The sequence below is a fragment of the Rhincodon typus genome, chromosome 21 (genome assembly GCF_021869965.1).
Source record: "Rhincodon typus isolate 14 chromosome 21, sRhiTyp1.1, whole genome shotgun sequence".
Classification (NCBI taxonomy): domain Eukaryota; kingdom Metazoa; phylum Chordata; class Chondrichthyes; order Orectolobiformes; family Rhincodontidae; genus Rhincodon; species Rhincodon typus.
The window spans coordinates 14,623,655-14,649,861 of NC_063352.1; the positions used below are offsets into that span (position 1 = coordinate 14,623,655).

The 26,207-nt window shown below is 40.0% G+C and overlaps 2 protein-coding genes across 4 annotated transcripts in view; one reads left to right on the forward strand and one right to left on the reverse strand.

The window, feature by feature from the left end:
• The window catches only part of slc5a10 (solute carrier family 5 member 10), a 125,759-nt gene that overhangs the window by 28,517 nt on the left and 71,035 nt on the right, over window positions 1-26,207 (reverse strand). The gene's annotated exons all lie outside the window — the stretch shown is intronic.
• Window positions 7,170-26,207, forward strand: part of LOC109933938 (protein FAM83G) — a 30,506-nt gene continuing 11,468 nt past the window's right edge. The window contains exons 1-3 of one of the 3 annotated variants that reach the window (XM_048609779.1): window positions 7,170-7,273; window positions 10,503-10,670; window positions 25,216-25,340. In XM_048609779.1, the coding sequence (XP_048465736.1) occupies window positions 7,262-7,273; window positions 10,503-10,670; window positions 25,216-25,340 (305 nt within the window). In that variant the 5' untranslated portion in view covers window positions 7,170-7,261. The other 2 variants (XM_020532801.2, XM_048609780.1) reach the window with 2 other exon arrangements.

The following is a 26,207-nucleotide window of genomic DNA, read 5'->3' on the forward strand; positions in this document are numbered from 1 at the left end:
GAAAGCCTTGAGCAGTAGTTAAAACATAACTGGCATCATATCTTGAGCAGGATTACCATGCAGACAATATTCTGACCATGTCACTTGTATTTTTCTGTTTCCAATGCAAGTGGGGATTGATGCGATCACTGAAATGTGTTTTCCAGGTTATACACACTGTGTCTATGGCATGCCAGTTTTCATTTTCACTCTATGGGCGTAAATCATTCAAATAGAGTTTCCACTCCTACTGGTTTTTATTTGATTAACTTACTCACGATGGACCATTCATCACCACCAGCTTTAGGCCTGCACAGCCAAGCTGCAAATCTGCTTCAACCATGAATAACCAAAAGCCATCGAAGCCTGTCAAAGTCAGAAGTCACACAACACCAGGTTATAATCCAACAGGTATATTTGAAATCACAAGCTTTCAGAGTTGCTCCTTCATTAGGTGACACTTCAAAAGCTTTTGATTTCAAATAAACCTGTTGGACTACAACCTGGTGTGATGTGACTTCTGACTGTGTCCACCCCAGTCCAACACCATCACCTCCACATCATCCCTGTCAAGTTATAACCATCAGTGTGCACCATTGTTGAAATTCCAATATTGTCCTATTTATTGTTAATAGTATGGGAAAAAGAAAGGGAAGCAAATAAACTATTGTTTATTGGGAAGGAATTGGAGTATATAAATTGGGAAGTTTTGCTGCAAACATATAGGGCCACATCAACAGTGCTGCATACAGTTTTGGTCTCCTTACTTGAGAAAGAATACAATTGCATTTGGAGCAGTTCAGTTCACTTGACAGATTCCTGTGATGAAGGGATTATCTTCTGAGGGAAGGTTGGACAGATTGGGTTTAGATCTATTGGAGTTCAAGAGAATGAGAGGTGATTTTATTGAAACATATAAGATCCTGAGGAGAAATGACAGGGAAACGAGGGAAAATGAGAGAACACTCTCAGAAATAAGGTATCTCCTATTTGAGACAGAGATGAGGAGATTTTTCAATGGGTCATTGGTCCGTAGAATTCTCTTCCCCAGAGGAGACAGGGTCATTGAATATTTTTTAAGGCTGACTTAGATAGGTTCTTGATTTATAAGAGAATAGGGATAGATAGTGGAGTTGAGGCCACAAACATATCAGCGATGATCTTATAAAGTGGTGGAGCAGGCTAAGGGAGCTAATGGTGTACTCCTGCTCTTAATTTGTATGTTTGTATATGTCTGTTCATCTTAAAGGTTCACTGGGCTGTCAAATCCAATCCAAGCTAAGCATCTATCTGTTAGTTGTTTGCTATTTTAACAGTACATGATATACACTTAAAGCCAATTTAAGATGACAAGACAAAAATCAATACAATATTTATCACTTTTCTGTTTACCATGCAAACTGTTGCTTTACGAGGAATGAGACAATGAAGAGCAGTCTAATGTTTCTTGCCCTGACTTCCAAAGTACATAGTTTTGAAGAGAGAAATTGTGGGCTTTATTTTCTTGACATGTTCTGTGCAGGTGTGCAAAACAATATGTGCCATTTAGGATGTATTTGGCTCAATGATGCCTGCAGAATTCATGTACATTGTCCATACAGCACTTGGTTGGAGGAACAATGGAGCTGCATACCAAACTGATAGCTATTTTGAATTGTTGTCAACAGAAATACAAAGAGACATTTCTTTCCAAATTAATTGTAATATGTTACATTCTCATGCCCAAATTGTACTACTTAGTTTTATGTCTAATTTATTGGCACTGCATCTGAAGAAAAAAACTCTTAAGTGGCAATAAAACTTTCAGTAGCAATTTAAGATCAAATGACATAATGTTTTACAATGATACGCGACCATAATTTTATAGCACATTACTCGGATTTATAAAGAAGTCAGTGGAACTTTTGAGCTTCAGTTAATTTGATTAACATAAGGATTTAGCATTGCTTGTGTGTGCTTTGCTTTCACAACGTATACCTATACAATGCTTCAAATTTATTTATATTCTGAGTTTAAATTTCTCAATTTTTCGCTTTTGTAATAATTGAATTCTGCTCAGTGTAATCTCTGATATTTGCAAGTTTCCTTTTGGTAATACTGGTGATCCTTCCAATTCGGAGGATCATCGAAGTTGCCCTTGAATCCCTATTCTTGCTGTTTCAATTAAGAGAGTGAATGTCATTATTTATCATGGAGAAATTCAATTTAGTTTTCTGTTATGTGATGTTTTCCAAATAAATCCCTTCTTACACTCAAGTACCACCATTTGAAACACAGGTAAAGGAGGAGGCCTCTTAATGTCTGAGTCTATTCTGCCACTAACAGAGATTGTGGTAGACCTGTTATCAAAATGTCAGTGCAGCATCTGTGCACTAGTTTCCAAATGTGCAATTGACTTAGTGCCTTTCTCTGCCAATTTTTCTGTAACCCTGCATATTCTTTCTTGTTATATAAGATTCTAATTTCCTTTTGAGTGCACCAATTGAACCTTCCTGTTCAATAGTATCGGACAATACATATCTGCCTTTGATCTAAGATTTAAAATTGACCACTGATAATAACTTCATAAGAGATAGAAGCAGGAGTAGGCCATTCAGCCCATCGAGCCTGCTCCACCATTCAATAAGATCATGGCTGATCTATCCATGGTCTCAGCTTCTCCCACGTCCATTATCCCCATCACCCTTAATCCCCCTACCATGCAAAAATCCATCCAACTGTGACTTAAGTATATTTAACAAAGCTTCCCTACTGCTTCTTGGGCAGAGAATTCCATAGATTCACCACTCTCTGAGAAAAGCAGTTCCTCCTCATCTCTATCTGAAATCTACTCCCCCCTAATCTTGAGGCTATGTCCCCTAGTCCTAGTCTCTCCCACCAGTGGAAACAACATGCCTGCATCTATCTTATCTATGCCTTTCATAATTTTATATGTTTCTATAAGATGCCCTCTCATTCTTCTAAACTCAAGCGAGTACAGTCCCAGGCGACTCAACCTCTCCTCATAGGGTAACCCCCTCCTCTCTGGAATCAGCCTGGTGAACTTCCTCTGCACCGCCTCCAAAGCCAGTATATCCTTCCTGGAGTACAGAGACCAGAACTGCGCACAATATTCCAGGGGCAGCCTTGTACAATTGCAGCAGAGCCTCCCTGCTCTTAAATTCAATCCCTCTAGCAATGAAAGCCAACATTCTATGTGCCTTCCTGATTACCTGTTGCACCTGTAAACCAACTTTTAGTGATTCATATACAAGCACTCCTAAGTCTTTCTGCACAACAGCATGTTGCAATCTTTCACCATTTAAATAATAATTTGATCTACTATTTTTACTTCCAAAGTGGATGATGTCACATTTACCAACATCATATTCCATCTGCCACATCCTTGCCCAATCACTTAACCTATCTAAATCCCTCTGCAGACTCTCCACATCCTCTGCACCATTTGCCTTTCCACTCGATTTGTACCATTATCAACTTAGATACATTACACTCAGTCTCCTCTTCCATTTATATATATCATGAACTGTTGTGGGCCCAATACCGACCCCTGCGGCACTCCGCTCACCACTGATCTCCAGCCAGAGAAACACCCATTTATCCCAACTCTCTGCCTTCTATTGGTTAACCAGTCCTCTATCCATGCTAATACACTCCCCGCAACTCCATGCATTCTTATCTTATGGATGAGTCTTTTATGTGGTATCTTATTGAACGCTTTCTGGAAATCTAAGTACACAACATCCACCTGTTCCCCTCTATCCACTGTGATTGTTATATCCTCAAAGAACTCCAGTAACTTTGTCAAATAAATCCCTTCCCTTCCTGAATCCATGCTGCGTCTGCCTGATGGAACCCTTTCCATCCAGATGTCTCACTACTTCTTCTTTAATGATAGCCTCAAGCATTTTGCTGACTACAGACATTAAGCTAACTCGCCTGTAGTTACCTGCCTTTTGCCTACATCCATTTTTAAACAGCAGTGTGACATTCGCTGTCTTCCAGTCCACTGGGACCTGCCCAGAGTCCAGCAAATTTTGGTAAATTACTGCTAACGTATCTACCACAACTTCTGCCATTTCTTTCAGCACCCTGGGATACATTCCATCAGGACCAGGGGACTTCTCTACGCTTAGACCCTCTAGTTTGCTCAGCACTACCCCTTTTGTGATAACAATTGAATTGAGTTCCTTGCCTCCCATTGTATCCTTAACATCATTGTTTGGCATGTTAGACACATTTTGCAGTGTGAAGACTGACACAAAATAGTCATTCAAGGCCTCGGCCATTTCAGCGTTACCCAGTATTAATTCCTCCTTCTCATCCTTCAAGGGACCTACGCCCACTCTAGCCACCCTTTACCATTTTATATATTTATAAAAACTTTTCCTATCTTTTTATATTCTGTGCTAGTTTACATTCATAATCTATCATTCCTTTCTTTATTGCTTGCCTCATGGATCTTTGTTGCTTTTTAAAGTTTTCCCAATCTTCCTGTTTCCCACTTCTCTTGGCAACTTTGTAAGCCTGAGCTTTTAATTAGATGCCTTCCTTTATTTTCTTAGTTACCCAAGGCTGGCTCTTCCTACCCTTGCTATCCTTGTTTTTGAATGGAGCGTACATTTTTTGAGCACTGTGAAAAATCTCTTTGGAAGTCTTCCGCCGTTCCTCAACTGTTCCACCATACAACTTGTGTTCTTAGCCAACTCCTTCCTCATCCCATTGTAGTCTCCCTTGTTCAAGCATAAAACCTTGGTTTTAAATGATACTATTTCACACTCCATTTGTATCTGAAATTCAATCATACTGTGATCACTTTTTCTGAGAGGATCCCTAACTACGAGATCATTAATTTTGCCCATCCCATTACACAGGACCAGATCTAAGATTGCACGTTCCCTTGTAGGTTCAATAACATGCTGTTCAAGAAAGATAGCATGAATGAGTTCTACGAACTCCTCTTCAAGACTACCTCTACCGACTTGATTCGCCCAATCGATGTGCAAGTTAAAGTCCCCCATGACTACTGCTGTTCCATTCTAAAATGCGTCAGATATTTCCTGATTTATCGCCTGTGCCACTGTAGAATTATTACTGGGTGGCCTATGGACTACTCCCACCAGTGACTTCTTCCCCTGTCTATACCTAATCTCCACCCAGATGGATTCAACATTTTGCTCTGTAGATCCTACATCATCTCTCACTATCGCCCTGATCTCATCCTTAATTAAGAGCACGACTCCACCTCCCTTACCTTCCTGCCTATCTCTACGAATTACCTGAAACACTTGGATATTTAGTTCCCAGTCATCACCACCCTGCAACCACATTTCTGTAATGGCTACCAAATCATACCCCTTCATACAGATTTGCACAACAAGTTCATCGACTTTGTTTCAATTATTACGGGCATTACAGTAAAGGGCTCATTGCAAGATAGTATTTTATTAACCTCTGGAACTGACATGCCAAAGAAATAAAATCCCCCTTTGCTTCATTTGTGAAAAAACCTGAAAGTCCACCAGTTACTGCATTTTGGGAAATTCCATTACTTTTATAATAAGTACATTGGTGGTTTTATAAAAATATCCTCATTAGGATATTTTTCAGAAAAGGTTGCAATTACTATAACGCCCTCAACTAAGATATTCCAAATGACTTCCTTTTGTAGCCAAAGTTATCTTGTCCAAGAAGCCACAAAGATGTCCTGTTTATCAAAATATTTAAAGAACTAAAATCCATGTGATTTCAAAGAACTTGCAAAGCATGAAGTGTTGGAAATACCCAGAACAGGAGCCTGCATTTAAAAGCAGTAAGTGTCAGAGCAATCTTTATCTTAACATTAACCTGTCACTTCTCTATGCTGACAGAACTTCTGCTTACGTTTCATTATGTCCAACAGACTGTGGTGCTTTTACAGAGAGGGGAAGCGTCTTTTGGCCTGTCTTATCCTAGGTACCTTGGCAGCTCAACTTTACATGGGATGCATTCATCGATTCTTACCTTCATTGTCCCTGACAACTAAATAAGATGCATTAAATCTATCCCAGGATAATGAACTGGAAATTCCCCTCAATTATTTCATTTACCCTCTGACTCAATTGAACCTTTCTTATCTTTGAAAAGCAGCAAAGTATCGAGTAAATTAACACATTCTCACTGCTTAGAAAGAATCCTTTCAGCCCATTCAAGCTCCTTGAAAGCATGATCCAATTAGACTTAAGTTCATTCACCAGATGTGGGCATCATTGGCTGGGTCAGCCCAGCCCATTCCGAGGGAAGGTGGTGGTGAGCTGCCTTTTTGAACCGACGCAGTCCTTTTGATGATGGCACATGCACAATTAGGGAACGAGGGAGGGCGTTGTTGGGGAGGGAATGTTTACCTCTGCACTCCTTCCCCATATTCCTGCGCTTTCTCTTCTGGGGTACATTTGTTGAATAGATACGTAAGAGTGCTATTTGATAGGTAATCCCTCCCTCCACGAACCCCTACAATTACTGTCCTGTTAAATCTCCACATCTTGCAGTTACTGGCGGAGAAAAGTTAATGTTATTGGTTGTTAAATTCCCTCAGGCATTGTGATTAAATTTATAAGAATCTCGAAAAATTTGAGTGGGTTTCTGGTGGTAATGTCCCTATCTCTGAGCTAGGAGGCCCAGGTTTGAGTCCCATCTGCCCTAGAGGCGTGTAATGACATGGCTGTACAGGTGGCTTAGAAAACACCTAAGCTAAAAATTCGGAGGAGGTCTTTTGTGGTACAGTGGTAATGTCCATACTCTTGAGCCAGGAGGTCTACATTCAAATCCCACCTCCTCCAAAGTGGTGTCATGGTATATCTGGTCAGAAGTCAGACGACACCAGGTTATGGTCCAAAAAGGTTGATTTGAAATCACAAGCTTTAGGAGCAGCTTCTGGCCTTGTACATCCCAGTTCAACACTGGCACCTCCACATTATTTGGACATGTTGATTAAAAAAAAAACTCCAGGGCAAAAATTCTGATGTTTCATGATGACTGATAGTGATTTTTCACACTTACACACCGTACACGTATGGAGTGGTCATGCTTTTGGAGCGAATTAATTCTGTCGCAAGTTGGAATTGAGAATTAAATTAGGTTTATTATAACGCGTACTCCATGATTCTGTCCAAACTGACACGTTCCTTTGACCGGTTTTAAGGGACTTTCAATGATGGAATATTCTAAACGAGCTGGTGGGAAGTGAGAGTGAAATCTCGGGGTGATATTATCCAGAAGCACAGCTCTGTTGCCGGGTGGCCTTATGCTGCAGGAGGTACAATTTAACAGTGAATCTGTGTGTGTGTGTGAAAAAAGTTTGCCGACTGAGTCAGCTTCCTCCTGCTTTCAAAACCCAAAAATGCCCCAGTGGCCCTGACCGCAGGTGAAGGTGTGGCTGAGATAATACGGAGAGATGAGACTGAGACCTGGGGAGATCGAGGCGTGGTGCTGAGATCAGGCAGAGGGAAGGAATGCTAGGCGGAGCATTGAACTTGACAATTTTTTTTTGCTTCCTAATGCCATTCAAAATTCCTGCTGTGGTGAACGGACATTCCCGGGGCAGACTGCGGAGTTTGCTTCTGGGGCTCAGGGGTTTTATTTTGTTTTGGAAATGGCTCTCTCGCAGTTGCAGTGTCTGGACGAGGGGAATGTCAACTTTCGGACCAATGAATCCAAACCGGACTTTTATTACAGCGAGCCTCAGAGACTGGCGCTGGAGACACTGCTGGCTCACGGCACACAGGCTTTTCATAAATTGCTCACCGGGGAAAACTTGAGGGAATTCTTGTCCGAGGTGGATATTGAGCAGATGCTGAATTCGGTTCGGGATTTCCTACCGGAGGAGCTGGACAGGGAGGAGCCGGAGGAGGATGAGGGAGAGGGCTCGAACCCGGGATCCCAGGCGAAGTCCCTGTCTCTGCATTACTGGCCTGAGACCTCAGATATAGCCCGGCCCCGTTTGGAGCTGGGCTGGCCAGACTCTGGTGCCTACCGCGGGGTGACCCGGGCCAATGTGTACACACAGCCCCCTCTGGATGGCTCCATGCACATCAAGGAAATGATCCGGAGGATGATCAGCCAGGCGCAAAAGGTGAGAGGGCATTCCCGTGGGAATTTCAGACCGTGGCTGGGCTTATCTTTGCAGTTTTTGTAAGGAAGATCCGGTAACTAACTGGAAAGGAGCGAACACCCTGTGTTAGGAAATCCCTCTGTCCAACTTGGCAGAATATCCCAAAGGAACGATGATCCTAAAGATAATCGGTACATGGAGCACCACGAACACTTTAGTGGGTGAGGCTACTTCTCAAGAGGGTCTTAATGAAAGGGGGTGGGGGAAGAATGCAAAGAGAATTCTAAAACAGCACCCATACAAACCACTGCTTGCAACATCAGGGAAATAGAAGTTAATGATCCCTTTGTCCAAAACATGGAAGCAACATTTCCAATCCGTCATTGCAGCCCATGTGCTACCTTAAGACTGTGTAACTTGATCCTTCCATTGACAGACGTGAAGTAAGTTGAAAATAGGGTACATTGCATGCTTTTTTGCCGGCCTGGCTGATTTTTACTTTTAAAATGTAATTGGTGTCAGTTATGACATGATTTCAAAGCCCTCACTGTAGCTGTGTTCAGGTAAGCCCGAAAGGATGAGTTCAAACAGTTTTATTTTGTTGGATTTCCGCTTGAATTTGCGAAATTAGAGTCATGACATCATTGTGGAATACACTTCCGCTGTGAAGGTGGGAAAAGTGTCCCATTGACGACAGTGAAGTAATGGCGAGACTGAGTAGGCGAGGATTAAGATGGTGGGGGATTGGATACAGGTATTTGCTGGCCCCCGGGGTCTCTGCTTCTATTTCTCTAATCAACACCGTCACAGCAGATCAGTCCTCTATTGCTGGCGGGTTTGCTTCAGACGAGTCTCCTCCCACCCCACTTACCTGATCTCCACCTTTTTAGCAGATGTTGCTATTCCCTCATCCCACAATAAGTTATCTCATCGTTATTTCCCTCCATAACTTCCTGTGGTAGAGAGTTGCACATTCTAATCACTGAGTAAAGACATGTCCGCTTATTTCCCCGTTGCATTTGTTAGTAAACTTTTTTTGTACTTACCGAACCTACTTTTACATTTTCTCACAAGTAGAATAATTACTTCCATACCTACCCTGTGCAACATTTTAATTTTAAAGCAGTCCAACAGGCCTCCTCAGTTTCAAGGAAAAAAAGCCTCAATTTGTGAGGTTAGTACTCAAACTTGCCTCAAAGCAAAATGATGCAGATGTTGGAGATCTGGAATACAAAGCAGAGAATGCTGGAGAAACTCCACAGGTCTCAACCATTGGAGGATCTGCCTTTTAAAGGAGAAATTAAACTTCCTTGCCATGTAATGTAGAATGTAAAGATGAATGTAAAAGATCCGATAGCAACTTTTTTGAAGAGGTGCAAGGAAGTTTTCCACTTTGTCCCAGGCAATAGTTAACCTTCAAACAACATCATTTAAAAACGATGAACAAAGTAACCCCAAAGAACTACGGATGCTGGAAATCAGAAACAAAAACAGAAGTTGCCAGGAAAATCTGGTCACTGTTTGTAGGAAGCCTGTGTGCCATTTTACTGTTGTATTTCCCACATTACTAAAATGAATTTTTTTTAAAAAATTGACTCAATTGGCTGTAAAGCACTTTGGACACACCGAGTTTGTGAAAAAGGCTCTATAACATAGAAATTCCTTCTTTATCTAATTAGTTTTTTAATTCACTCACAGAATGTGGGTATCACTGACTATAACATTTATTGCCCAGAGGGCAGTTATTCCTGTGGGTCTGGGGTCACACATAATTCAGATCAAGTAAAGGTGACAATTTTCTTCCCCAAAGGACATTAATGAATCAGAAGTTCTTTTCCCTCGACAATCTTTTAATTCAAGATTTTACTGAATTCAGATTCCAACAACTGCCATTTAAACCCTGGTCCCCAGAACATTACCAGGATCTCTGGATTAATTATCTAGCAATAATACCATGAGGCCATCACTTATAAAGTGCAATGTGCTAGAGAGGAATTGACAGCACAGAACCAGGTCATTCACTCCACCTTAATCTCTGCTGATGATTATGCTCCACACAAACTTCCACCGCACATCTCCCACACACACCCCACCCCATGTAATTGAGCACTTGAGTTATCCCTAGTATTTATACAGCTTTATAATTGCATATGCATTAATGCCTTATATTTCTAATCACACCCTGTATACAGTGGCTTATTCAAAATTTCCTATTGGGCTTATTACTGACTACCTTATCTTTACAACCTCTAGTTCTTTTTTTTTAACCATGCTTGCAGAAACATCATCCCAACATCTAGCTTATCTGCCAACTGGAACTCCAGTCCATAATGTGAATGCATAGATGATGCATGATGTAAGCAATAACATGATTCCACAACCTTGTGGCACTCCAGTGCATAAATGCAGCTTTTTTTATTTTAACTATTCACAGGTAATCGCTGTCGTAATGGATTTATTTACAGACATCGATATTTTCAAAGATTTACTGGATGCCAGCTTCAAGAGGAAGGTTCCCGTCTACATCATCCACGACGAGGTTAACATCAAGTATTTCTTGACGATGTGTGAGAGTTCAGGAATGCACATGGGGATGCTGAAGGTAAGTTGGATAAAGTGTATAGCCAGATAGGTCAGCATTGATATTACATGATGCTCTCAGTCACCAGTATAAAAAGAAGTTGCGATAATTTGTCAGTTTGTGGTAAACACCTAAAAAGCTGCCTGGATGAATGCCTTGGCATGAGGCTTTACACAAGTTTTACTCTGATGCGGCAAACTATGAAGAAAAACTGAGTAATAGAATGCAAAGGAAAGGCTATCTGATAGGCTGCTTCTCACATTCCTTCCCAGCTCCTATTGCCAATTCAGGTGGGGCACAGGGAGAAAGTGGCCGCTCAGAAGGAAGAAACCTTGATGAGCCAAGACCCTGGAGTCACCAAATTGGCAGCAGCATCTCTGTTACAGGCAGCTGCTGCCAACACTCCATCCCTGTCCAGTGATATCGCACTGGAGCACTGTGCTCCTGAACATTATCCCACCTGCAAGTGTCTTTTTTAAATAAGTGAAGCCTGAGACAGAATGTACAATACTCTTTAATCATAGCCTTTTTTTTTTTTACAAATGGAAGCATTTTTGTATTGCAGCCTCACTTTCAAGTTATTCTAAAGGTCAATTACCTTTAAACATTTAGCAAAGCCTGTTACAGTGCTTAAGATAAAAAAAAAACTGTGTTCCCTGCCCCCTTTCACCATTAACTTGTACAAGGAGCTGAGAATTAATATTAAGGGCAGTACACCAAGTGCTGAATCAACGCTGATCTTTTACCAGTGTTTGAAATCTTGATATTCCTTGCTTAAATTCGTTTTCCTGCATCCACTGCTAATCTGAATGGAAGCCAGCAGCCCTCAATGAGAAATTTCTCTCTGTGAATCATTAAACAGTTGCTTTCATCTGACATCCCACACCACATGATCACTTTACACTCGCCTCTGAATTCCAAACTTGGATTAATGCCTTGCATTCATTAAAAGGGTTGTATTCAAACTCTTATTGACTACCAAATCTCCATTTGATCACAGCTTATGTTGCCATGCCTGATCTATTTCTGAAGTGTGAAAGCATTTTCATATTTCAGTTTAAATGTAATGTAAACAGTAGCAGTTTTCAGTCGTTTACAATGGAGGACAAAATTCTTCCTGCATGAATTTCAATGATCACTTCTTGTTTTGATGGCATAAAAATATTGATAAAAGACTGGTGCTGTGGAGGAAACAATGCTTTGTTCAACAACTGTGTAGATCATTTCTGTGATATACTTTAGAAAAGCCTCGATTGAGACCTTAAAAATGATGTATTTGTTGAATAGGGTGAACTGGCTGCTGCAGAAGTGACTGAGGGAAACAAAGAGGCAACTAGATAAGTCCATGAGAGAAAAAGATGTACTGGAGGTTGATAGGAAGGAGAGGAGATTCATAGGGAGTATTAACTCTGGCATAGACGAACTAGGCCAAATAGCTGTTTCTTTTGTGATCTATTAAATAACTCTCTTTGATCAAGTTTTTTTGTTGCCTGTCATAATATTTCTTTTTATGACTTAGTGTCAAGGTTTTGTTAGATAATAATGTGGATTGCTTGCTCCAGTGAAGTGCTAGATAAATGCAAGTTGTTGACATTTAATCTGTACGATTACTATCAAGTTTCTATGTAACCAGTTGGTTCATGGGGGCAGATATAACTGTGTAACAATTCCATTACTAGAAATAGTCAAAACACCTTTATGATTGCTGGGTCATCTGAAAGTATCAGAGATAAAACCTTGAATAACCGCCTGGCTCAAGGAGTTGTAGAATTCCATGCAGATATCATCAGTCTAAATTTTAAGACATGGTCACCACAGAGGAAAATGGCAGCAAGCAAACTCAATTTTTTGGGTGTGTAACAAGAAGCAAGTATGTGCATTATAAATGAAACAAGTAGAAACTCTGGCTGAAGTATCTAAACTTGTCATTATCCTTTGAATACTGTTAATGGCAGATCTATTACCGGCTTTGATTGCTGACATTAGTTCTGGTTGAGGATATTTGGGCAGTTTTTATTAAAACATGGTGATTTGGAATACATTTACAGTTACAGAGTAATTGACAGTAGCTTAAAATGGGTATTTCTGGTGATTCTTAGAATGAGACAGCAAGAAACTTTGTCACCTAACAAAGCTGTGAGACTGTGAAATGCGCGACTGAAATTAATGATTGTAGCAGGAAACCTGTGAGTATTGAAGAATAGGTCAGATAAATGGTTGAATGAAAGGAAATTAAAGAAATATGGGAATGGAAGAGGCTTGCAAGATTAGGATACTGTTCATTATGGATCATTGTCAATGTGGCTCAGTTGTGACAACAAAATTGTTATTCAAATCTTGCCAGTTTTCTAATCTATTGAAAGCCAAAATCTGCTGAGTTTGGATAGACAAATGCAATAGCAATGTAGCTATTTTCTAATCATCATGTTCAAAGATGTTATACTCACTTCCAGAGCATGTGGTATTTGAACCTGGGCCTCCTGGCTCTGAGGAGAGACACTACGATTGTACCACAAGAGCCCTAAAAACACACACTTCTTTATGCATAGCCAATCACACACAGCAACAGTGTATACCTGCATCAGTGTGCATGTGTATGCACATGTCCTTTGAAGGCATCATAGTCAGAAGGGCAAGTCATCTTCTTTACTGTGTTAAATCTGCAGAATTATTTCTGAGTTTCAGAAAAATTATACAAATTGGTTCACACTATATTATGTGATTTGACACAGTTCAAGATTTGATTAAAGTTTGTGAGAAACTTAAAGCAGTCTCTGACTGACATGTTGATGATGACATTTGTAATTCTTGAGAGACAGGTCAGATTTTGGTGTTGATGGTTTATGGTTTAACTTTTCCAAGAGTTAAACTGGCCTTCTCATTGTACTACTTAGAATTTCAGCCTGAATAACTACGCTGTGTCTTAGCCACAGTGCAATTTATTTTAAATACTGGTATAGAGCAGCACTTATTTCTGACTTAGTTCACAATGAAAAATGGCAGAGTGTTCAGTAAACCTCATTTTAAAGTATTAAGACAAGTATAATCCATCAGTAGTGCTCCAACAAATAAACACCTAGTTACAGTGGTAAATGGCAAATAATAATCTTGGATTTTTTTTTAAATTGCTCTCTACTTAGTGTGTGTGTAATTTAGTAATTTCCAAGCAAGATTTGGAAACTGAAATGTAAACTTTAGTCATATGTTGTTTTCATATTTTGGTATTGATTTGAGAGGGCATTGTTAACAGAAATCACCGAACCTTTATATATAATCACTTGTCTTTACAAAGATCTTGTTAGTGCTCCATTATGTGCAAAGTGCAAACAACCTTGCGATTATACAGTGTCTTTACTACACATAAAATGTCCCAATGTACTTTCAAGGACCAATTATCAGAAAAATTTGACAGCAAGTCCCATAAGGAATTATTAGGACAGGTGATTGATAGCTTGGTAGTAGAGGTAACATAGAAACATAGAAAATAGGAACAGGAGTAGGCCATTCGGTCCTTTTGAGCTCATTCTGCCATTCAACGTGATCAAGAGTGATGATTCAACTCAGTACCCTCTCCCTGTTTTCTCCCCATATTGCTTTGATTCCTTTAGCCCTAAGGAATATATCTATCTCCTTCTTGAAAGCATTTAATATTTTGTCCTCAATTGCTTTCTGTGGCAGAGAATTCCACAGGCTCACCATTCTCAGGTTGAAGAAATTTCTCCTCATCTCAGTAGGTTTTAAAGTTGGAAATATTTTTGGGGAGAGTTCAGAATGAGAGGCCAAGAGACAGATGAAGACATACCTGTCATTGGAATGATGAAGTAAATAAAAGATTTAAGAGACCAGAAGAGCATAGAGGTTTTCTATTTCACTGAAAGACTACTTCAAATTGAACAATTGTTGTAGTACAAGTCTCTGCTACAATGTAGAGAATTGGATATCTATTTGACATAAAACTGAACAGTAATGACTGGCATCTCCATTGTGAACACAGACATATTGGATGGAGAGCAGCACAAGCCACATGGCTTTCTTGTTTTCTAATCAATTTGTTCAGAAATGTTATTACACACCTTTGGAGTATGTTTAGGACTTGAACACTGGCCTCCTGGCTTAGAGGTGGGGGCATTATCTCTGTGCCACAGGGACCCTCAGCCATGTGGTTTACTCTTAATGATCAACTAGGTATGGGCAACAAATGCCACATCCCATGAAATAATAATGAGGAGAAAAAACATTTGCGATCTGTGAATTTTAAACGGCCAGAAGATTGGCCAGTATTTGCTGCATTGTGAACTCAGATTGCTTCAATATCTGAGAGTCATGAATGACTAGGACAAGAGGGCATATCCTCAAGATTAGAGGGAGCAGATTTAGGACTGAATTGAGAAGGAATTTCTTCACCCAGAGGGTTGTTAATCTATGGAATTCCTTGCCCAGTGAAGTAGTTGACGCTACTTCAGTAAACGTTTTTAAAGAAAAGGTAGATTTTTTTTGAACAATAATGGAATTAAGGGATACGGTGAGAACACGGGTAAGTGGATCCGAGTCCACGAAAAGATCAGCCATGATCTTATTGAATGGCGGAGCAGGCTCGAAGGGCCAGACGGCCTAATCCTGCTCCTAGTTCTTATGTTCTTATGATAGTTAATGCTCTGTAATCATTAGTGACTTGGGCTGCTGTGTCAATTGTGGTGCAACTGAGCACGGTTGAACATTTGGAGTTCCCCATCCATTATACACTCTGCGTCCTTGCTGTTCTTGCTGCATCTCCCAACCAGTGTTCAACATGGGGAGGTGCCAATTCACAAGTTTCCTTGCCAGCATTTGACCCAATGCCGATTAGGTTCTGTGGGATTTGAGGTCAATATTGAGGGCTCCAAATTTTGCAACAGATCGCAGATAATAGGATGAGGAATTTAGTGAGATCACTGGACAACAGTGCTAACACTGTGATAACACGGTTTAGAGCTGGATGAACACGGCAGGCCAAGCAGCATCAGAGGAGCAGGAAAGCTGACGTTTCGGGTCTAGGCCCTTCTTCAGAAATGGGGGAGGGGAAGGAAATTCTGAAATAAATAGGGAGAGAGGGGGAGGCGGATGGAAGATGGATAAAGGAGAAGATAGGTGGAGAGGAGACAGACAGGTCAAAGAGGCGGGGGTGGAGCCAGTAAAGGTGAGTGTAGGTGGGGAGTTACGGAGGGGATAGGTCAGTCCAGGGAGGGCGGACAGGTCAACGGGGCGGGATGAGGCTGGTAGGTAGGAGATAGGGTTGGGGCTTGAGGTGGGAGGAGGGGATAGGTGGGAGAAAGGACAGGTTAGGGAGGCGGGGACAAGCTGGGCTGGTTTTGGGATGCGGTAGGGAGAGGGGAGATTTTGAAGCTTGTGAAGTCCACATTGATACCATTGGGCTGCACAGTTCCCAAGCGAGATATGAGGTGCTGTTCCTGCAACTTTCTGGTGGCATCGTTGTGGCACTGCAGGAGGCCCAGGATGGACATGTCATCTGAGGAATGGGAGGGGGAGTTGAAATGGTTCGCGACTGGGAGGTGCAGTTGTTTATTGTGAAAAGTGTCAGGGCTGACACTGTTCCTGGTGCATTGGTCATGTCAGGTTTGGTCACTTTTAATTTTGGTTGACTTTCTTGTGGTTTGATATAGTTGAGTGGCTTTCTAGGTCATTCAGAGGATAGTTCATATAAGAATAACATCGAGTTTTAACAAAATCTATCAATAGAATTGAGCTTTGGAACAGCCAATGGCACTGTTTTTGACCCCTTTTGTGGTAACTATCTGACAACATTGTGATATTTCTGTTAACTTAGGGCTCATTATAATGATCAGCTTAAAACTACCTCCATTACAGTGCACAATTCAATTGTCTAATTTTCTGAAGGTGTACAATTTCTTCATGAATGTCCTTTGATGGGAAACTGCAATTCAATCTTGAACCCAACTTGTAATGAGCACCAAGTGGAAACAGAGCTGCAGGGTCTTTGTTCTTTGCGTGTTGGTTGAAGTTTAGAAGCAGCCTTCCGAAAAATGCAGTACCTTAATTGCCGACTATATAACCCGACCTGTTGTACAGGTATGTGAGCAGATGACATCAACCGTCCTGCCCTGGCCTCTAGCAAAACAAGCTGAGTCTTGTCACACTTTAGAGTTTCCCTAACTGTTTTTATATCGCTTAAGCAAATTAAATTAAATTAATTTAATCAGCCCTTTGTTCCTCCTGCAAACAAATGATTATATTTTGGCTATTCTTTTATTGACAGCAACTGATGAGGGAAGCAGGATGTGAATTTGTGTGAATTCTCTATTTGTAAAGGATTTCACAATTGTTATTTAAGTGGCTATTATATGGCTCCTGTGGTACAGTGGTAGTGTCTCTACTTCTGAGCTTGGTGATCTAGGTTCAAACCCTGCCTACTCCAAAAGTGTGGGAATAACATCTCTGATCAGGTTGATTAGAAATATCTTTAAGTGGCTACTGTGCTTTTAAAAAACAAACATGCCGCACCTAACCACGCACCCACCCCTCCTCCTATCCCCAAACACACAACCCTGATAAAACATAACCTCTTGAAACAAAGGCAAGTTTGGAGAAAATAACTATTTTCATGTTACTTGTATATGATCTACCTGAGAGGAAGATTTGTCTATAAGAACATAGTGTGCCATTCAGGCCTTCAATTTATTCTGCTATTCAATCAGAGCACCTCAAATTACCAAATATTGCCCCACGTCTCTTGCTTCCCTAGTAAAACACAAAATCAGTTGCTTTTGCTGTGGAAAGTTTCACTTGAAGTTTGCAGCATCCATAGCTTTTTGGAAGTGGGAGATCTAGACCCTGCTGCTCTTTGTTTTTTTAAAAGCTGCTTTCTGATGTAACCTTGAAAATGGCCTGCATTCCATTTTAAAGGTTATGCCCTGCTTTTTTTGGGACTGACAACCAAGCAAGTACTTACTTCTGTAGAATCCCTACAGTGTTCAGGCCATTTGGTCCATTGAGTTCACACTGACCCTCCAAAGACCATCCCACCCCTGCATTTCTCATAGCTAATCCACCTAACCTACAAATCTTTGGACTGTGGGAGGAAACTGGAGCACCCGGACACAGGGAGAATATGCAAACTCTACACAGTCTCCCAAGGTGGAATCAAACCCTGGTCCCTGGCTTTGTGAGGCAGCAGTGCTAACCACTGAGCCACCATACCACCCCATACAAAGTTGACTTGAAAATTACAGGAGGGTCCTTTCAGTCCAGCTCAAAATGGGCAATTATGATGCATCCAATGACATTATCATGTTTAATAACTGTAGTGATGGTGGGTCAAACTTCAAATTACTGATTTTACTCAGACCTTTCAAAAGCTCGAGTTTCCCACAGCACCCAGAGACTTCCCAATCATTACTAATACACAAATGTAAATTTCCAAATGACCAAAACAAGGTACAGATTATACCTTCATAATCCACGAGCCTTGGGGCAAGGCCTTGGCCAGAACATGGAATTTGTTGGATCACAGGTGTTGACATGTCAGGGTCAGCACTGGAGTTCAACAAAAAAGTGCTGTACAACCTAAAATGAAATGGAACGCAGCTAGTTCAGATAATCTATTTTATCTAGTTGCCTGTCAGGGCAACTACAGAAAAAGTGGTACTGCAGGGTTCACCTCTGCATTACATGTCAAACTGAAGTTGCTAGAACAGGAAGGTACAACCTGTATTTGTACTGTTACTTGATAGTGAAAGGTATGATCCCATCTGTTGGCAAAGCTGGTAAATCAGATCCCAGAAAGACACCTGGCTTGATGTGCATGCGCTTGGGGATAATATATTGAGATGAGTAGAAAATTGGTTAGTGGACAGGAAACAAAAGTAGGAATAAATGGGCCTTTTTCTGAATGGCTGGCAGTGACTAGTGGGGTACCACAAGGATCAGTACTGAGACCCCAGCTATTCACAATATTTATTAATGATTTAGATGAGGGAAATAAAGTTATATCTCAAAATTTGCAGGTGATGCAAAACTGGGTGAGCTGTGAGGATGATGCAAAGACATTGCTCTGTGTATTGGACAGGCTGAGCGATGTGAGCATATACATGTTGATGGGTAAATGCAAGGTTTTCACTTTGGTAGCAACTTGGTTGAATGGCTGTAAATTGAGAGAAGGGAATGTTCATCGAGAATCGGGTGTCCTCACACACCAGTCGCTGAAAGCAAGCATGCAGATTCAGCAGGCAGTAAAGGCAAAGTGATTTGTGACCTGGTGACAATACTGTGGCTCTAAGAGGTCTATTTTGTCCTGTTTCAAGGGGTTTAAAAAGATTTTCGGACAGAAGTACTGAGCTGTCTGTTTGAGAAGCTAATAAAGTAAATAGCTTGTGAGGCCTTGAGATTTATTTTTTTATAAACTTTAATGAATTTCTTTATCATTTTAAGACTGCCAATTAAATCACCCTTCAACATTCTAGATTCGGAGGAATGCACACCTAATTTATGCAGTGTCTTCATAATGTAATTTCTATGTTGTGTATTTGGGATCTTAAAGTCTTTTAAAGTAAAGTTTCTGGACTCATTGGTTCTTTCTGCAAGAAGTCTTTAGTTACAATTTGATCCATACATGTTCTCTTCACACTTGGTTAGAGATTTTGCTCCCCTCCAGTTTTCTCTACTTAATCATGTGATTTTGACATTATCACTACACATCATAATGTGTTACCATCAGAAGCATATGTCTGCAGTGAAGCAAGTCTACAAGTAGTTCCAAGGCTAATTATCTTTGGGTTCAGTGCCCCAAACTGAACATTATTCTCCAGAAGGGGTCTTCAATCTCTTTGTTTCCTTCATAAGAACATGATAAAACTTATTTTGTCACAAGAAACAGTCTCTTTTAACACTGTCACCCCTCACAAATCCTTTCTTTTCCTCCAGCTGACTCATGGCTTTCTGCCAATGTTTTGTCAAATGTTCCTTTGCTCATGGTTTTCACGGTGATTAACAGGTGATCTTACATGTGCTTCGTGTCCACATCAAATATCTCTAAGTAACAGCAAGTGACTTCAAGTGTTAACATATTTGCAGTCTGTAACATCTGTTCAATCTCCAGACTTTCAAAACACAGATGAAATCTTCTTCAAGTTGCTGAGTTGTTCAAATAAATTAAGTAGAATCTCAAATTATGATAGTGATGCATTCCAGAGGCCATATGTTGACATCAGAACAGGACAAAACTGATTATATCTGGATAGTACCTGGATGTTCACATTTCTTAATCTGCACATGTTGAACTTGACAGGTTTATTTTCATCGGCGAGTCCTCAGTTTTCTTTCAAATGAACAAAATTAGTTGATTTGATGGCGTTCAAATTGCTTTCTTTCATGGCACAATTTAATAAGGTCTGTAATATGGATTCTGCTTTAGTACATTAATAATGCAACATGCAACAGTACATAATGCAGCAAAGTCCCTGAGGTTTGCATAGGAGCTTGTATTTGAAGAGCAAGTACTATGACATTAGGTTCTTTGTCATGCACTGCAGCCCCATCTTTTGGTGTGAAGCATTTTCTTTTCTGATTCCCTCCATCCACTTTCTTCTAGTAAGTGTATCATGCTTGGCAAAGGTCTGGCAAATGGAGTATAATGTGGGAAAATATGAGATGGCATTTTGTTAGGAAGAATCAAAAAGAAGCACATTGTCAAATTGGTGAGATTGCAGAGCTCTGAGATGCAGAGGGATCTGAGTATCCTAGTACGCAAGTCACAAAGTATACAGATCAGCAAATGATTAGGAAAGCCAATAGATTGTTGCCATGTTAGGTGTTAAAGTAATGAGGTTATGCTTCAATTGTACAGGGCACTGCTGAGACCATATCTGGAGTACTGTGCACAATATTGGTCCCCTTATTTAAAGAAAGATATAAATGCACTGGAAGCAGTTCTGAGAAACTTTACCAGACTAATACATGGAATGAGTGGGTTGTCTAATGAGGAAGGATTTGGATAGGCTAAGCTTATATCTGCTGGAGTTTGGAAGAACGTGAGGTAACTTGATCGAAACAATATGTAGCAATTGTAATGAGGTCAGCCAGGTGGACACATAGAATATGAGTTCCCTGATTGGGTCTGTTATTCTGGTCCAATCAGGGAGCCCTGGCTGATAGATAAGAACAGGAGTGTCAGACATCCTGTTCACTGTAAGATCTGGCTCTACAGGAGCTGGATCGGTGTCAACTTGCTCAGTGGTAACTTGGTGGTGGGATACCGGCCTCCGTAGAGCTATTTCAAATCAAAATTCTGAAGCGTCTAGACAAGGTAAATGTGGAAAGGTTGTTTCCTTTTATGGGAGCATCTAGAATTAAGAGTTGCTGTTTAAATATCAGTGGTTTCCCATTTTAAAAATGCAGCACAATATTTTCTCCCAAGAACTGGAGAATGTCACACATCCATTCTAGCGAATTGAACCTATTACAAATAAACATCAATCTTCATTTGCAGAAATGATTATGCAGATCATAGGGATGATACTATCTTAGGCTGAGTGTCTGAACATGTCTGCTGGCATGATGGGATTTTTCTTATGAATAGATCAGTAGAGAAATAAATGAAATTTCTTTACCAAGTGTGGCTAGGTTATGAAACTCGCCGGCACGTCTGGATTGTTTACACTGTATGCAGCCACGGTGAATCATCAATACCACATTAAAGCTGGTCTTTCCCAATACTTTGCAGGAAACCCACTTCTGCCAAGCTGTTGGTATTCTCACTCGATTTCTGTCTGGCAATTTCAGATTCACATTGCATTCAGTGTACACAATGTTTTACAGAGTGCCAAATCAACACCTTAGAAGAATGCTGCACAACTTTTGTTAAGTTGTTTGTCATTGTGCTTTATTGATTTTGTCATTAATACAGGAGCTTAATTGCTTAGTCTAATACTAATATAACATTTATCCTGCAACAGAATAAGATTCAGCAAATAGCTGATATTTGCACCCTATCCCAATATTATCTATTTATTACCAGGTATGCATTCCATTTGTTTACATTTAATTCTGATGTATTTAGTGTCATAAGTTCAAGTGTATAACTCTGTAAGCACCAACCTATAGTCTTATCTCAATACCTATTTTTCATTCATTCATGGGATAAGGGTGTCGCTGGCTAGGCCAGCATTTGTTGCCCACTCTTAATTACCCAGAGGGCAGTTAAGAGTCAACCACATTGCTGTGGGTCTGGACTCACATGTAGACCAGATCAGGTAAGGACAGCAGTTTCCTTCCCTAAAGAACATTAGTGAACTAGGTGGGCTTATCCTGACAATCAGCAGTGGATTCATTGTCATCGTTAGACTCTTAATTCCAGATGTTTTTAATACAATTTCAAATTCTACCATTTGCCATGGCAGATTCAAACCCGGATCCCCAGAATAGTACCAGCGTCTTTGGATTAACAGTCCAGTAATAATACCACTAGGCCATTGCCTCCCCTACTTATGCAATTATACTTTAACTATAAACCAAATTCACTGCAAAGATTCCTGATTCTTTGTCAATATTGTGTATATCTTGGGCATGTGGATGCACATATATTTAGAGTCAGTGAAGGAGTGCAGGATCCTTAATCACAAGATTATCATCAGAATGATGTAATTGTGACTTGATGTAAAAATTACAACATGATTTAGCAGCAAAAAAGTGAATACACCTTTACTCTTAGGGTGATTTCAGATCTTTCCACAGATATCAACACTGAATTGAAAGAGAGGGGGCTACCACACTGCAGAACCAATTCTCAGATCTGTGTTCCTGTCAAGCAAGGCACTTTGTCGGGAATGGAGGATTGCTGAATTTATTCAGTTGCGTCCAGAATTGGTTCCAAACAGTAACACCCAATCATTTTAGCAAAGGCAAAATACTGTAGGTGTTGGAAATGTGAACTTGAGACAGAAAATGCTGGAAACACTCAACATGTCAGTACAGACCCTTCTGACGAAGGGTCACCACAGATCTGAAACATTAACACTGTTTCTCCTGACAGATACTGTCTAATCTGCTGAGTGTTTGCCAACCTCTTGCAAAATTGTACACTGTATATTCACAAACTATAATGATAATAGTAATTGTTGTGGTATTAACATATGCATGATTCTGAATAATTCACCACTGGGATGTAGGTGCAGCTGGCAAGGTTAGCAATAATTACCCATACTTACTTACCATGAGAAGGCGATGGTAACTAACTTATAAAATCACTTCAGAGAAAATTTAGAGTCAACCACAATAGTGCGATAGTGGTCACGTATAGACCAGATTGAGTAAGCACAGTCTGTTTCTTCCTTAAAGGAGGTTAATGAACCAGTTGGGTTCATTGTCAATTGATACTGAATTTGTTATTTCCATATTTTCTTAATCAAAAATCAATTCGAGTGTCAACCACGTTAGGATTCAGACTCATATTCTCTGGATTTCTAGTCCGGGAACATAACTACTACACCCAGGTCTACATGTGCACTGACTGAAGTTATGGAAGTAACAAACAATGTTTGTCTGAAAACTCTTATGTTCCAGAACATTCTGTAAATGCAGGCCAGCACATTACCAATCACAGCTGAATAATTACAAACAACAATTTGTTTAGTACACTGTTGAACTATGTTCATACTTTTAAGCAGGGGTGGTTTACGTAGTGTTTGCAGTAGTTATTTTATTTGCGTCACTCACCAAAGACTGCTATCGAAAGTAATCAATGGGCATTGGTGAAATTGTTTTTCACACTTGATGGTTCCTAAAGAAAGTACTTCATTTTTAACCATTATGTTAAATGATAAGTTACAACAAGCCCACATTTTTCCTATTTCCTTTTCATTTAGATCAAAGCTATTCTCAAATGTTGACATAAAAGATAATTTTCAGTTAGCAGCTGGGCAGTTGCAGATTGGCAGGCACTCTACCTGACCTTCCATTTTTGTTTGACTTCAAAGACTGGTCACAGCTAGAGATTTCTCACCTGCCTCCAGACTGACAATAATCCCATGACCTCTATCAAGTGCTAACTTCAGACCTGTGGAGCTATACTAAAGCTATGCTGGTGCAGTAGAAACATCACTAGGCTAATGAAACCCCAGACTCTGCGGATATGGGTTCAAATCTCAAAATTACAGCTGATGGAATTAAAATTAAATTAATAAGTCTGGAATGTAAAACTAGGCTAATTCTGGTGACCATGACAACTGTTGTGTTGTTATTGTAAAAATCCACCTGATTCACTAATATCCCATTTAGGGACAACAACCTGCCATCCTTACTCTGCACAGCCTGCATGACTCCAGTTCAACTCTGAAATGGCTGAAAAATCCACTTTTTCAAGGGCAATTAGGAATGGACAACAAATACTCACATGCCATGAAAGAATTTTTAAAAAACCCTGTGTGGAAAGGTTTCCTGTTCCCTGTCCTAAATGTTATGTCCCCTTTTTTATCAGACCTTCAAACGTTGAAAATAGTTTATTTTTCTCTGACTTTTTTTTGTTCCACCCATTTATCAATTAAACATCACAATCTAGTCACCAAAGAGTATAATTTCTTCCACTGTAAAGAAACAGCATTGATTTTAGCTATGTCTGGCTTCTAACACTCCCTCCTCCTCCTCCACTCCTACACCGCCCAATCCTCCTGATTTTAATCATTTCAGCATTCTTCAGATGCTGAGCCCCAATTCTCCACAACACTTTCTCTAACCTTCTCCACCTCTTTCTATCGCCTTCCTCCTTTAAGACATTCTCTTTAAAACCTTTTACCAAGATTTCAAACACCTATTACCTCCTAATGCGGTTTGGTCTTGGATTTTGAGAATCATGATGAGATATTTTACTAAATAAAACGTGCCATGTAAATGCAGGCTCCAGTTGTTGACTTTTGCCATTAAACGGGTTTTGATGCAAACCCCTTTTAATGTGCAATCATATCAGCTGCAGCCTGCTGGATAAGAAACATTTTAAAATAGCTTGGTCAACCTATAATTCTTCAATACATATTAAAATCAAACATGGCCATTGATCTTTCCCTGGACAATATACCATTTGCCTTGTTACGAAGCCGATTTACTCCTCAAAAGAAAAACAACCAAATAAATTTCAGTAATTCTCTAATTCCCCAATGTAATTGGTAAAATGTGCTGATTCTGCTTAAATTGAAGTTCAAGGCAGTAGCATCGAGGAAGCAATATAGCACAGCCTAACCACAATCCTCAAAATCCTTGTGCCTCATTCCTCGTGATGTCAGAGTGACGAAGCTGTAGTTATGCCAACTTGTAACACAGAGCATACTTTGACCATTGGAACCATGTCAAAAGTCAGTAAACAATGTCAGTAAACATGTGCAATCAACCTTTGGAGCATTCATGAATATTTTGCCAAGTCAGGCATTTACATCATCTGCTATGAATAAAAAAGTGAAATTAAAATATGCTGCAAAACGCAGTTTCTCACCTCTTTAAAGGGACAGTGATCTTTATAAAAATACATTTTTTTTATACATTTACATTTTATACATTTACATTTTAGAACCTGCGAGTCTACTCTGTTGGTGGGACTGAATTCCACACACGCTCAGCAAAAGCGATTGTAGGAAGACAGATGCAAAAATTTCTACTGATCGATGGAGACAGAGCAGCGTGTGGATCATACAGGTAAGCTGATTTTCGAAAATTCAATGGAGATTTTCAGCTTGTCCACCCTCTTCAGAGAAACCCATCAACTTTTCTCCTTTGACTTCAGCTGAAATGAGAATTAGCTGTTTCTATAATGGGTATTTTATCCCAAAAACACAATCCAGTTCTGTTAAGGGCATGAATCAGTTCAATGAAAGTATTGGGGAAGAATGTCAAATAGAGTTTCATAGATTTTATAGCCATTTGATCCCCCACATGCTAGTGATTATGCTTCACTTGACTTCTTTCTCTTTACTATAACATGAACAGTCATGAACTCTCCCTCATGAACGTATCTAGCTTCATCTCAAACACATCGATGCTGTTTACCTTGAGCACTCCATATAGTAGTGAGTTCCACAATATAGCCACCCTCTAATATAAATTTCTTATGGATTTCTTTTAATTAGAGTTTTCAAAATGACTGACTGATATTAATGGCTCCTGATTTTTGATTTCCCCACAGGAGGAAACACCTCAAAGAATACTCCTGTGGTAGTAAATCCCACTTCTCTGAAGTAAACAGCCTTCGGCCAGTATCATTAATAATTTTGAGGCTTAATATTCTCAATAAACGTCAGGCCGAATAGATCGCAGAATTGTTATGGTGCAGATGGAAGCCATTCGCTTCACCATGTCAGCAATGCTTCTCTAATTACAACTTAATGCCATTCTCCCACCCTTTCCCCATATTGTTTTGTGTATTATTTTGATTTACGTAATCACTTAATTCCCTTTTAATTGCCTTGATTGCCTCCACACTTTTAGTCAGTGCATTCTAGACCATAACTACTTGTTGTTTGAAAAAGATTTTTCTCACACCTCATTTACTACTTTCACAAATCA